General features: G+C 36.6%; 1 protein-coding gene across 1 annotated transcript; it reads right to left on the bottom strand.

The window, feature by feature from the left end:
• Positions 1-115: 115 nt before the first annotated feature.
• Positions 116-5718, bottom strand: LOC123653348 (caprin homolog). The gene is made up of 4 exons (XM_045589364.1): positions 5463-5718; positions 4568-4750; positions 2464-2630; positions 116-1920 (listed from the first exon to the last, which is right to left on the bottom strand). The coding sequence occupies exons 1-4, from the start codon at positions 5583-5585 to the stop codon at positions 555-557; spliced, it is 1839 nt and encodes a 612-aa protein (XP_045445320.1). The 5' UTR covers positions 5586-5718; the 3' UTR covers positions 116-554.
• Between the last annotated feature and the right edge of the window lie 8993 nt (positions 5719-14711).

The following is a 14711-nucleotide window of genomic DNA, read 5'->3' as shown; positions in this document are numbered from 1 at the left end:
TTACAAATAATAAATATGTTTAGCATTTCTGATGTCAAACATAAAACAATAATTAACACCTGTTGCATTCCGATTAAAAATATATATATAATACATAAGTTTAATAAAAAACTTATTCAATATTTATGATACAAATTGTAATTTTTAATGAACCCAGTATATTTAAACTATAAACATTAAATTTGAAAAAGTTCCCAAATAAAAGGCTAATTGTCACTGTGTGCACATCTCCTGTTACTTAATACTTAAGTTATCGAGAGGACGAGGCACGCACGAGGTACTGAGCGACCACCAATTGTCACTTGCGTGACAAAATCTATACAAGAATCTAGAATTAACGTAACTTACAATAATCGCATATATCATACATCTAAATTCAAGTAACTTATTTTTTATTCCCTTTTAAGTTTTATTTTACTTTTTTTTTATTATTTTTTTATTTTTTATATTTTTCATAATCTCTTGTTTGTTGTTGTTACCACAGCGCGTTGTTGCCGGTGAAATTTGCCTTCCACGAATGATTTAGTCCGTTTTTATTGAGATATACTCGTTTACTATTCCACGTTTTCTGGCTTACGGTTATATTGGTGAGGCCGCGGGGCTCGCGTGGCACCGCGAGTGCCGCCACGGGGGCCTCCTCTACCGCGACTTTTAAATCCTCCCTGGTAGCTCTGTGAATTATCATTGTATCTATCGCGTCCACCATTTTCATTTTGATGACTGTCACCAGTATCACCATTACCATAGTAAGAATCATTTGAGTTTCTGTTTAAATAACTCTCCTTCCCGTGCCTGTTTGCATAGCCATCGCTATATTGTCTGTTTTGATATCCGTCCTTATTCAATCTGTTTTGGTAATCATTACCATGCCTACCATGGTAGCCATCATTATTTTGTCTATTCTGAAAAGATCCTCTTCCTCGGAAACCATTTGACGACCCCCTACCACTTCCCCTGTATCTTCTAAATCTGTTCTGACCATCGCCTTGGCCTTGAGTCTTACGATCTATTTCTTCTTGTTCAGGACTTCTACTTTCTTTTGATTCATCATCGTTTTTGGGTTCTAAAGGAGTGAGGATTTTTTGTTCTTCATGTTGAACAGGTGACTCGACATGAACGGGTTGTGGTTGTTGTGGTGGAATCGGTTGTGGATTGAGTTGAATAGGTTGCTGTGCATTTTGTTGATGCACATGAGACTGCGTGTGGGTAGGCATTGGTGCAGGAATAGGTACACCCTGATAAGCTGTATGATCAGGATGTGGAAGGAAATGAGGCTGTGGAGGCATTGGAATTGTACCTGCCTCTGGGACACGGCCACTGGGTATTTGAACGTAATGTTGATTAGTAAATGTTTGAGTGGGAATAGGTGCTGGCGGTGAGGGTTGGTTTAAGATTTGAGGGGGTTGTGGTGTACCGACAGGGCTATCGATTTCGGATTCCTGAAGAAAGAAAAAATTTTGAGATCCTATAACTTCAGAAATAGGTCTTTGTTGAGGATATTGCTGAGAGAAATAGGCATGTTCAACTTCTTGCAAAGTGATTGGAGGCAGAGGACGTAGAGGATAACCAGGAGCTGGAACAACAGCTGGGGCAGGTGGTGCTGGAATGGCAACAGGAGGCGCATAAACTTGAACTGTCGCTTCACTTTCTTCCAACTCAGGTGATTGTTCATGGATATCCTCAATAACGTTTTGACACTCTTCAACATCAACAACTACAGATTCCCCAGATTTATCAAAATAGCCACATTCATGAACAGCATTTATAATTTCTTTGATATGACTGTAGGTTGTTCCAAAAATTTCTTTTGGTTTTCCATCAATTATTGCATACAAGTGTTCAGCTGCTTTAATGGAGTAAGCATGAAACCCGGGTTGTCCTTCTTCATTTAATTCATGTTTAGGTGTTACTTCTGGGTACCTAGAATATAGATATATTTATATATTAATGAATCACTCACTCACTAACTCGTTACATTTCATGCGAATTTGCCACATATGCCCGTCAAATTGTTTACATTTTCATGTTTCTGTTTCTTATCTGTAGGTACTAAACTATTCCTTTTTTTTACATCATACTGATACATTGATAATATGATGATAATCACTTCAGCCTATCGCAGTCCACTTCTGGACATAGGCCTCAACACCACCCATTGGTGTTTTACCCATGTGTTTTCACCACGCTGAGCAGACGGGTAGGTGACCGCAGGGCTGGATTTGTCGCACCAAAGACGCTGCTGCCCGTCTTCGGCCTGCGTATTTCAAAGCCAGCAGTTGGATGGTTATCCTGCCATTGGTCGGCTTTATAAGTTCCAAGGTGGTAGTGGAACTGTGTTATCCCTTAGTCGCCTCTTAAGACATCCACGGAAAGAGGGGATGGCTATATTCTTAGACGCCGTAACCACACAGCACAGCACCAATATGATAGTGAATAATTAATTTAACTTAGAAAAACACTTACAACTGATCCAAAATATTCAAATCTTCTTCTGCGAGTTTTACAGCACCATTAGTTCCATTGAGAAAATCATGCCTTGCTTCAGAATTTCCCATTTGCATGAGACAGTCCAAAATTAACAGAACTTCCCTTATTTTATTAGTGTCTGCTGTGTAACGAACCCACGCATCCTAGAACATGACACAACATTTTTTTTAATTATTTTGTCAATTGAATTCAATTGTAATGAAAATATGTAAATAACTACTTAAGAATATAAATTGCGAAAAAAGTGAAAAACTAATATTTTAATATCATTCACAAAATTCGTTCACAAATAACGAGGAAAGAGGAGCCTACAATAAACAAAATAATCGCACACTTTTATGTTTACGTTTATGGTTTTTATTCAACAATAATATATTTATTTTGAAATTTCACATTTCAGCTACACATTCTGTAAGAAGGATAAATTTGTTTTAAAACGTCCTTTGATGTACATCAAGATGTTAGGATACTGTGATTTCATTTATACCAAAAAAAAAAAAATGCCTAAACTGGATGCAGTTGGACAGCCACAGCTGTGGCACTAGCAGAAATCTAGAGATTTAGCTAGCATTGCATTAGCTAAATGTTAGGATATCCATGATTCAGCCTGTAACATCCCACAGTTGGGCATAGGCCTATTTCTCCATGTGGGAGAAGAATATATCTTAATCACCATGCTGCTCTACTGCAAATTGGCAGATATGTTCCCTACTATGAGTAACAATCGCTATCATGTATTTATGATAACAACTGGGACCGAACATCGCAAATATTCTGCAAAATCAGTTTGCTACATTTTCTAATGCACCTATCAGTTTGTTTGATGTATGAAATGTAAGTTTAAGCCTAAGAGCTTTATGAAGAAAGTTAGCAGAGAAGAACCTGAGATCATTTCAACCAGTTTGAGTGCCAGAGCTCACAACATAGCGAGACTTAGATTTGCTCAAGAATGTTCAAGTTAGACTTTGGAGCAATGTCAGGCAGTTCCCTTTTCTGAGGAATCAAGAATTGCTTTGCGAGGTCCTAATGGACATCAGCGTGTTAATCAATACAGCGGTGAAATTTCTGAATGTTTGATGTTGAATCGCAGAGCTACGTGGGAAGCTCAATAATGGTCTGATGTGGTAATTGTTTCAACGCTTGTACAAAATTATTCGTCGATACAGAGTGTTAAGGTTCAGAAGCATTCATTTAACTGAGGAAGGGCACAGCACGAATTTCCTGCTCAAAATATGGAGCAGCCGACTGGGGTAGTACCTCGACCTTACAGAAGTCCACAGCTAAATAAAACTGTTTTCAAGCAGTATTGTGTTCCTGTTGGTGAGTAAGGTGACCAGAGCTCCTGGGGGAATTGGGGATTGGGTCAACACACTTGCGATGTTTCTGGTATTTCAAGTGTCTATAAGTTACGGTAATCGCTTACCATCAGGTGATCTGTGTGCTTGTTTGCCGACCTAGTTATATTTAACAAAAAAAAGCATGTAATAAACGTCTAAGTACCAAGTGTCATTCCAATTGTGCCATTTATTGGTGGTAATTTTGTTTCAATGTAAGGCAGTGCTAGTGCACAAGCAATGAGACTTGTTGCCGGTTACTTTGAAGAAGTCAATATTCAGCAATTACCACTTTGATCTTAGAATTCTGACTTGAAATTGATCAAACATGTATGGGACAATCTCAAATGATGGATTTTGAGTAGTACAACATCTTCTATAACAAATCCTAACCTACAAACTGCTGCTGTTGAGGAGTGAAAAACTTTCCACAAAGTGACATCGAAGACATAATAGACTACGCACAACTTTTATTTTTTGTAAAAAAAATTGCACATCCTCATTTTTTTATTTTTTCTTTATATTAGTTTATAAGGTTAACCTTTATACTTTAAAGTTTAACTTCGAAATTTTTAATGTGTTTTCATAAAGGTTATGTTATTATAACAAAATGAATGAAATCAGTATAGAGCTTTAAAGAAATTGAAAAAAAAAGGTAGATGGGTGATTAATTGTGCCGCTGAGTGTATATTGCTTTAAAAGATGTACGCATGTAATTATATCGTAGAAATGAAATTTGTTCTTACCTTTTTAGCTTGCTTCTTAGCTTCACGTTCAGCAGAAGTAGCAATTGCTGTCACCTGTTTTGAAAGATCTCGAGCAAATTCCAAAGTTTGTATGACTTCATCATACTTGGCCACAGCAACCTTTTGATCACTATTAAGCTCCTTGCCGGCCTTTTGCAAGTCACGGTAAGATGTCAACTTGCTCTGAAAAGCAAGGTATTTATTACATATAGCCGGTCTCATGCATATGTTGCAAGTTGCAACACAATGATTTCTACAAATAAATAGCTTGAAAATTTTATGCCAAATAAAAACTAAATTAATGATTTATTTTTATTATTGTGATGTCTACAAAATAAATAAAGTACAGTGACGAAAAAGTTTGTGCTTAAAGACAAGGGTTTTTTCTATACATCGAAATTGTAGTAACTAGACCCATGCTGGGTTAATTAATATAACATCTACAATAAATTTTAATGAAACAATAGACGTTGTACATATTATACGTATTTATCCTTTATGAGAATTCATGTCTAAAATTTAGCATGAAATATGAAACTGAATAAATACTAAAATAATTCACACGTGAAAAGCGAAAGCACGTGGTGAATAATAATGTGATTTAATTTCCATTGCACTATTTACTAAGACAAATATAATGGATATTTCAGTAAGTCGGTTTGGAAGCAAAATGAATAATAAAGCACATGTGTAAAAATGGCGTCAACGGAATACCGCATCATTATTTACATACACGTTGAATTTCGCTACTATTCGACTCGTAGCGTCTCGAAGTTCGAAATATTTTTGTGGTATTGAAAGTAAAAGAAAGTAATTGAAATATAAACAAAGAATAACAGATAAAATAATATATAAAGCGTTTGTTGACGCCGCAAGCATTGTATGATGCACTTACCTTTCTTTTCTCGAGGTTCCGAATTTTATGTTCAATAATAGTCATAATCTGTCGTATTGGTGAATTATCTGCAGCTTCCGAAGAAGCTGGTTTTTCAGACTTCGCATTCGCAGCTGAAGGCATCCTTCACAGGCAACAACTTCTTCTGGATTGGGTATGACTATGATAGTAGTTGAAATAAAGACGAAATCTATATAATTATGTACGTCTACATATATACCTATTTCAATTAAACAGCATCTGTCAACGAACGAACGAGAACGAATTTTTATTCTGCATGTTGGTATTATTGAATTTAATATACATTCAATATGGCAAATCTTGAGTAATGTTGCCGTAAAACGGGGTGAAAAGGTATAAAGGATCAAGGAGACAAACCCGAAAATAACAATAATTGTTTGTATTTGAATTTTGAATTAAGGGCCGTAAGAGGGTGATATGATGCACAAGAAATCCTTAATGTAACTAATACATTTTAATCGATAAAAACTAATATTGATACCATCTAAATAGCCGTTAAATTATTATATTGCAGCTTCAATTTTTGGAATTTAATCCTTAAGAATCGATTTTCATACAGGGCCCCCGGTATGAAATAAATATGAGGAGTAAAATCTTCTGAACGAATAACCTCGTTACATTTCTCGTGACGCCATCTATCGGAGCTCAGTAGATTTCTGATAGACGACGACGTTTTCTAATAACACCAACGTAATTTACCATTCGATATGATATTAATCTTTTTCTTAGACTAGTAAGAATATTTTGTGCCTAATTAGACAGTTGATCTGAAGGAGTTCTATTTATTTATTTGCAGAAAAAAAATATATACAATTTATGTGATAAACAGTGCAGCAAAAACAATTAAAAGTTTAACAGTGCACTCTGTTTTTAAAGTAATAATACAAAAGCACACACAATATTATATACTAATATAAAAATATGATATTAAGCTATACAAATAATAGATTTCATAGATGTGAATATAATTGGAAAGAAAAAAAAAATAACATCAAGTGGTTAAAGAATAATAATAATTTTTATTATATTCCATTTAATTAAAAAGTGAATGAATTTTTTTCTTGAAAAATTGGTGAAAATTATTTTAGTTAACGGTATTTGCGGGCACCTTTTGGCTGGAACTCTGTCATCAATGTATTTGCATATTCGTAAAGGTTTGCAGAAATTTCAATTTGATTATGTAAATGATGAATGTGATGATTTCGCAGCGGAAGCTTAGTCTATTATCGATTCCAAAATCACTATTGGTAGATACTAGCTTACTAATAAAATGCCTCAATCCTTTTATAAATGTCAAACTGCTGTTTGTGAAGTTCAACCTAGTCTAACTAAATTATTCTTCTTAAAAATAAACTTAATTTAATATTAAGTAAATATATTATAATTATTGCACATTGTTCCAACAGATCACATCCACACTTTGAAACTTGTCATTGAAAAATACAACGAATACGACCTACCTCCCTACACATGCTTTATTGACTATAGCAAAGCACGGGCGTAGCCAGGTTTTAGTATCGGGTGGAGGGTTTGAACCCCCAAAACTACCCCCTGGCTACGCACGTGTAGGAAAGCATTTGAGTTTGTATTCCATAGTGCAATTTGGCGAGCTCTATCAGGGCAAGGAGTGAACCATGACTATATCAATACATATATTGAAGGAAATATACAACAAAAGTAACGCTAGAATTAAAATAAATGAGTATGGCTCAGTCTTTGAAATTGGAAGAGGAGTGAAACAGGGTGACCCCTTATCACCAAAACTCTTCATTACAATACTTAAGGAAATATTCAGAACCCTTGACTGGGAAGATAGAGAGATAAACATATAAAGCAGCCGCCTCTCGCACTTGCGATTCGCGGGTTACATAGAACTGCTCTCGTAAGACTCAAAAGAAATGGAATTCATGATACAGTCACTCAGCAAAGAAAGCAGAAAGGTAGGTCTAGAAATTAATTGGGAGAAAACTAAATTAATGACAAATAGGCAAACCATAATTATAAAGTCACGCTTCAGCCTGTAATATCTCACTACTGGGCATAGGCCTCTTTCCCCATATAGGAGAAGGATCAGAGCTTAATGCACCACGCTGCTCCACTGTGGATTGGCGGATATATTCCTTACTATGAGTAACGAACGCTATCAGGTGTACATGATAACAACCGGGACCGACGGCTTAACGTGCTCTCCGAGGCACGGTAGCGAGACCCACGAGGACTGCACAAACACCCAGACCACGGCAAACACCTGTATGGCCAATACAAATGTTTGTCATGTGCGGGGATCGAACCCGCAACCGCTAGCGCAATAGGTACAATCCATGGCTGTGAGTGTTGCGCAAACGAGGCGTATTATAAAGTCACACTCAACAGAAATCGAATACGCTTAAGACTATATTTATTTGGGATATTTACTATCCTTCAAGTCATGCAATGATAAAGAATTAGAGCGAAGAATCAAAATAACCTGGAACAAGTTTTGGGCAAGGAATGAGGTATTCAAGAGTACTCTACCAATTACATCGAAAACTAAAGCTATGCAGACATGTTTAGTGCCCTGTTTCACGTACGCTTCCCAAACATGGCCTTTGTTAACAAAATAGACTCATAAGGTCAAAGTGTGCCAAAATAGCATGGAAAGGAGTCTCCTGAGCCTTATGCTAAGCGATAAACTGAGAAATGAAAACGTCAGGAAAATTACCAAGGTAAAAGACGTAGCAAAAACCATTATAACCCAAAAATGGAAATGGGCTGGGTATGTAGCCATGGTAGTGGGGCTGAAACTCTTGAGCATAGAGAGGTTCTGGTCGAACGCATAAATTTGGCTTTGAAAGAGGTATCCGATTGGGTTGATGTCAACCTAGTCAAATTTAATTCTTCCAAAACGCAAGCTTGTCTTTTTACCTCTAAATAGAGTCCATTCTCTTAAGCTCCAACTTAAAACTACTGGTAAGAAACTAGGTAGCTTCAACAAAGTCAGGTAATACTTTACACCGCAACAGCTTCTTACTCTGTACCAAGCACAAGTTCGATTGTGCATGGAGTACTGCAGTCATTTATGAGATTTCTCTGCCAAGTACCAGCTTGCTACTTTAGATTCTGTGGATCGACGCGACGTAAGACTCATGGGTCTCGAATCACTGGTTAACTCCAGACTTCAAGTCTAAAGCATCGACGCAGGGTTGCCCGTCTGTCGGTATTTTACAGGATATATTTCGGAGAGTGTGCTCAAGAACTACAAGAAAGTCACTAACTTAAACTGGAGACGACATGAACGAGTTTTTGTTTTCTCTTTTTTTTATTAGAGTTTATTATGTATATGTGTATATATTTGTCTATTATGACTTTTATACAACATATATCCTTATTATTACATTTTTAAATATATTAAAAAAAAAGACAAATAAAAATATTTAAAAATATAAAAATAGTAGTCCTCCGTTGGCAGGTTGAGGCCCAGGTTGCCGGTAGTTTAGGTTGTAGGCTGAGGAACCTCGTCACAATGAGGGCTGTTTCGAGCAACACTGCTTTTTGAATCCGACCCTTGATCCAACAGTCATGAGAAAGTTGCTTAAGGTGTTGGTCGAAACTCTTAACAATGAATACAATAAAGTATAAATAAATAAATGGGTTGTCTGGGAGAAATGCCATAAGTCCGACCATTGTTCTTCACTGTTTGTGACTATCTTTAAGTTTTGTTTATAATATATTTGTGATGTACAATAAAGTATTAAAAAAAACTGCACAATTTGGACCCGCCATCACCTTGCTATCACCGACGGAAATTTTAGTTCTGCTATGGCCGTTAGGGTAGCCAGTATCACCAGCGAAACTAGCGGATATTCAATCTATATTATATCTCATTACACAAGATGCAAAGAGCTTTTATAATGGTCTCATTAGTGATAATGCAATAGAAAACGACATAGATGGACTAGATATGGTGGATTTCGAAACCTAATTTGATGATAACGTCGAATAAACGTATCTATATGTATAATTTCTCCATATCTCTGCAAGACGCAAGCTCATATCTCTGCAAGACGCAAGCTTTCCAACATCTATTTTGAACTAGAATAAAACCATGCTAGTATTATTATAAGTACATAAATATTTACTTAAATATTTACAAACAGTTACATAAATATTTACTAATATAATGTGTATAAGTTGTTTCTTTTGCAAGCTCAACATCTGCCTTAATTACTATTTTATGTCTATCTGTGTGAATTTGTAATTGGTTTCTTTAATTTTCTAATATGTATAAACTCTAATTGTGTATTATCATAACTGTAAATTCACCTTAAATAAATAAATAAATAAATTTAATATATTTTTTGGTAATTAAAGCTATAAGTTTCACTTGTATCAGTAAATCCCTGGGGTGTGGTTCTTTTTTGCATATTAGAAAAGCTGTCAACCAGTACATGTTAAAAGGAACCACATGCAGATTTTCTTAATGATCCAGTAAGTTTAAGAGTATTCAGATTAAATTTGTATACTCATACTTTAATTAGTAATTTATCCATGAATTTAAATAAAATATATATTAATTTTGCTTCATCTAACAGAGCTGCACATGTTTTTGTAAATCCTTTGATATCTCAGAAGTTCGTTTTTGCTGGGTGGTTCCTTTTTGCATAAATACGGACAATTATCATAATCGGTTGATAAACGACGAAGCTATGTTCGACGCTTGTGTGTGGGGGGAGGGGGGGGGAGCACGGGGCCAACTCAGAAAAAAAGAAATCTATCTGCAATGGTCTAGGACTTTTTAATTTTTTTATTTAAGTACGAAGTTTAACAAACAATTTTATAAAGAAGCAGAGTAGTTTTTCATACAAGCTATAAAGTACTTAGAAGAAAGATTTTATTTCAGAGAGAACTTCTTCTATAAAAGACTCAATTTTCACTAAATAAGGAGACTTGGTTCTCATGGAATGAGCTCTTAGATCTAGTCAGTGGCGTAGCGTGGTTGTCGGCCGCCCGGGGCGGAAGAATATTTTGCCGCCCCCGTAGGTAGGTTTAGGTATTTCAATTTAAAGTATACTAAAACTTACTTAGCTGAGTGGCTACGACATATAGAATTTAGCCACCCCGTTTCATCCCGTGGGTGTCGTAAGAGGCGACTAAGGGATAGAAAAGTTCCAATAATAATAATAATAATAATAAAGATAAAGCTTTATTTAATTCCATGCAAAATTCATCAATCCTTATCTCCATTTGCCCAAATCAAAATTTCAATCAATTAAATAACAATACAAAATAATTAATAGTACTTATTAGATTTTATTAGATTAGTGATAATTATTAAGACATACTATTTAATGTAAAATAAATAAATTAATCTAATATATAAAATTCTCGTGTCGCGGTGTTTGTAGTTAAACTCCTCCGAAACGGCTAGACCAATTCTCATGAAATTTTGTGTGCATATTGGGTAGGTCTGAGAATCGAACAACATCTATTTTTCATCCCCCTAAATGTTAAGGGTAGTCCACCCCTAATTTTTTTTTTATTTTTAGATAAATTATTTATATTTTTATTTTTTTATGATACAACATTAAAAAAATTCATACAACCCTAAATTTTCAACCTTCTACAATCAACCCCTATATTTTATTTGTTAATTATAAACTTTAATTTTTTTGGCAGGATTTTTATTTTTATTTTGTCATGACTTAGAATAAAAAAAAAATATATTACTCTTAATTTTCAACCTTTCTACGATCAAGCCCTATTTTTCCATCGCAATTTTTATTTTTTATTATTTTTAATAATTTCCTTTAATTGTGATTTTTTTCTCAATTCAATTTGATCTCCTGCCTTCGCCGGTCGATAACTATCAATCGATCAGTTATCCCCGCTAGATGTCTACATTACGTTGTCACCTCTCATCCAGCAAACATCACGGAGTAGGGATGAGAATAAAGCCGGTCTCCTGTCTTACTCACTATACTGTTTTCGGCCATTGTTTTTTTTTTGGTTTTATTTGTGTACCGATCGTAGTAGTGACTGTTATACGTATTATTTTAATTTTTCTGTGCACTAAATAAAGCATACTTTCATTGTCTACAACGCTTTCGTTTATAAGTAAATCCCCGCACACTTATATTATAGTAGATAGTTTATTGGCAAAACAACGTTTGCCGGGTCAGCTAGTTAATAATATGAAATAGCAAAGTTCCAATACCACTGTGGAACTTGTGAAGCCGACCGATGGCGGTATAGCCATCCTACAGCTAGCTTTTTAAATACACAACCGAAGACAAGCAGCAGCGTTTTCGGTGCGACAAAGCTAGCCCTGCGGTCACCAACCCGCCTGCCCAGCGTAGTGACTATGGACAAAAACCCTCATGAGTTCGCGGTAGAATTTTAGGCCCTCAGTTCTCGGTAGCCCCACTATTCCCGGCTACAGCAGCGGCCGCGGTAACGGTGGGGCGGAGGGTGCTGAGGATCACCGGGATACGGTAGGCTGCCACTCAAAACTACAGGTACTACGTACCGGTTACGTATAATGGAGGCATGTTACGGCTGGACCACAACCTTACCGAACTGGAAGTAAAACCGAATCTTAAACTTAAACTTAAGTGAAGCATACTGGGGTTGTCTGAAGTTTGAAGAGAGGGCGAAGACACGATGATCCTGGACTCCGGGCACTTGTTCTGCTTCCGTGAAGGTGATGGGCTTTCCCAAGGTGGCGTCGATTTTCTGGTCCACAAGACTATCACTAACAACGTTGTGGAAGTCAGCAATGTGTCGACCCGGGTAGCGTACCTTGTACTTAAACTCACTGACAGGTACTCCCTAGAAGTGATACAGCTCTACGCGCTGACCTCAGCACAATCTGGCAATGAAGTCGAAGCCTTGTATGACGATATTACTAGGGCCATGCATGGGACTACTTCGGCCTTCTACAACGTTGTTATGGGAGCCTTCAACGCTAAAGTGGGAATACAAGACCGCGACGAATCGAGGATCGGACCACGCGGGTAGGGGCGCTGGAATCGCAGGGGGCAGATGCTCGTCAACTACTACGAGTCAGAGGGGCTCTTCTTGATGAATTCATTTTTTTAAGAAGAAGCCCCAAAGGCGGTGTACATGGCAAAGCCCCAACACTATGACGAGGAACGAGATAGATTCATCATAGCGGATAAAAGGCATATATTCAGAGATGTCTCCTTGGTTAATTGGTTTAACACTGGCAGTAACCACCGGCTATTGCGGAGCACTTTAAATATATACCTCCGAAAAGAGCGGGCCCGCTTAGTGAAATCTACTCTCCGACGTACGCTGCCCCAATTACTATGTGGCTCCGAGCAGTTTCAATGGGAACTCCAAAACCGATTCGATTCGCTGGAAACTACTGGCAACGTGGAAGAGATGACCGACAACGTGGTGAAGACGGTGTGTACACTAGGTCGTAGGCACTTTAGCCGACGAAGTCAACACAGCAGTCCAACTCTCTTCCGAAGCCTTGGATCTAATGTGGCGGAGGCGCGAGTTGCTCACTGCACAAGCAGCTTCGCCAGAACAGAGGGCTATTTCCAAGAAGACACGAAAACTTATACGCCGAGACCTCCACTGCTCAAATACGAGAGAGATTGCTACTCTGATTGAGCAGAATAGGGATGACTTAGTTACGACTGAGCTACTTAAAGCCGCAGGGCGACCTGCCCTAAAAGTCTTGGCGAGACTCTTTCACGCCGTCACCCACCGAGGTACCACGCCGGAGGTGTGGTCCAGTAGTGTGTTTGGTGCTGTTCTTTAAGAGAGGCGACAAGTCTCTGTCAAAGAATTACACATCGATCTCACTTCTGAGCCATATCTATAAGCTGTTTTCGAGTGTTGTTACGGATCGTCTCGCCAGAAGACTCGACGAATTCCAACTACCGGACCAGCGAGGTTTCGAAAAGACTACAGCACTGTAGACCACATTCATACTGTTCGATAGATTATACAAAAGACAGAAGAATATAATCAGCCGCTGTGTATGGCAATTGTGGACTATGAAAAAGTCTTCGACTATTGCTTGTCAAAATGGAAAAACAAAAAATACTGGTTATCCAAATGTTTTGGATTAAGTTTTAAAATAGCCTAGCAATTTTTTTTTTTTTGTATTATAAATGAATTTGATGTAATTTTTTTTTATTATTTCACTTTATACGTAGCGAAGCACGTACCGGGCCCTAGTATTTACTAATTGTTTTTATTATTTAAGTGTTGTTCAATTTTGCCGCCCCCTAAAAAGTGCCGCCCGGGGCGGGCCGCCCCCCCCGCCCCCACTACGCTACGCCACTGGATCTAGTAGAAAAATTGAACATTTTTAGTGACATCAATAATGATGAATTGTATAATTTTTATGATTCTTTAAAAGAAACATTTAATTTAAATCACCGCTCAGAAGGAACAATGAATATGTCCAATGACAAAATATGAGCCTATTTTATTAGTAGGTAATAAGGTAAAAAATTATTTTCAAAAATTGTGTTTATTGCTGTCTATTCCAGTAAGCAATGCTTATTGTGGAAGAGTATTTTGTATACTGAACATTCTATGGATTTAATAAAAACAGAGGATAATTTCACTCAACATTGAGGTAAATTGTTTGGATTACAAGTTAAATAGTAAAAAATCACAGAAATGGTAAAATCTGTGAAAAGTAACAGAAATTACATGTGGAAAGCTATCAAATATATTACTTTATTCAATTTCGTTGATTATTATTGATAATACAATAATATAAGTAACGAGAAAACTATTTTCTATTCTATTTTATTTTACATTTGAAAAAATATATGTATTTTTATTATTTACATAAAATCTTTATTAATTAATAAATTGATAATAATAACAATAATAATAATAATAAGATAAATTACATTAAACTAAAAAAAAAAAAAAAAAAAAAAAAAAAGCCTTAAGTATATATACATTATAACTAAAAAATATTACTAAAAGGAGTCCCTTTAGGCAAGGTTCCGAAGATACTGGCAGCGTTCCCTCTTTGAATAGCTAGACTAATTCTTTGTCCGAAGTAGCTGCCAGCTCTTCGGTCTCCTGTGACGTCGAATAACCTTTTTGCTATTTCCTTAGAAAGTCTTATAGCGCTAGGACCCCATGGACCAAGGGTCTCGACACCAAATGGGACAAAATCATATTCGGAGCCTAGACCCCTGTATTTGTCCGCTTTTGTTTTTTCAGCCGCTTCACAAGCCGCACCAGCTC

This window comes from Melitaea cinxia, chromosome 4 (assembly GCF_905220565.1).
Source record: "Melitaea cinxia chromosome 4, ilMelCinx1.1, whole genome shotgun sequence".
NCBI lineage: Eukaryota > Metazoa > Arthropoda > Insecta > Lepidoptera > Nymphalidae > Melitaea > Melitaea cinxia.
This window is presented reverse-complemented; position numbering and strand designations above follow the sequence as displayed.

What these genes read in the sequence shown, in the direction of transcription:
- LOC123653348 (XM_045589364.1), bottom strand. Translation starts at nt 5,585, where the DNA reads ATGCCTTCAGCTGCGAATGCGAAGTCTGAAAAACCAGCTTCTTCGGAA. An exon ending in GGAACCTCGAGAAAAGAAAG is followed by an intron (nt 4,751 to 5,462) that starts GTAAGTGCATCA and finishes CTTGCTTTTCAG; the next exon opens with AGCAAGTTGACATCTTACCG. An exon ending in CTAAGAAGCAAGCTAAAAAG is followed by an intron (nt 2,631 to 4,567) that starts GTAAGAACAAAT and finishes GTCATGTTCTAG; the next exon opens with GATGCGTGGGTTCGTTACAC.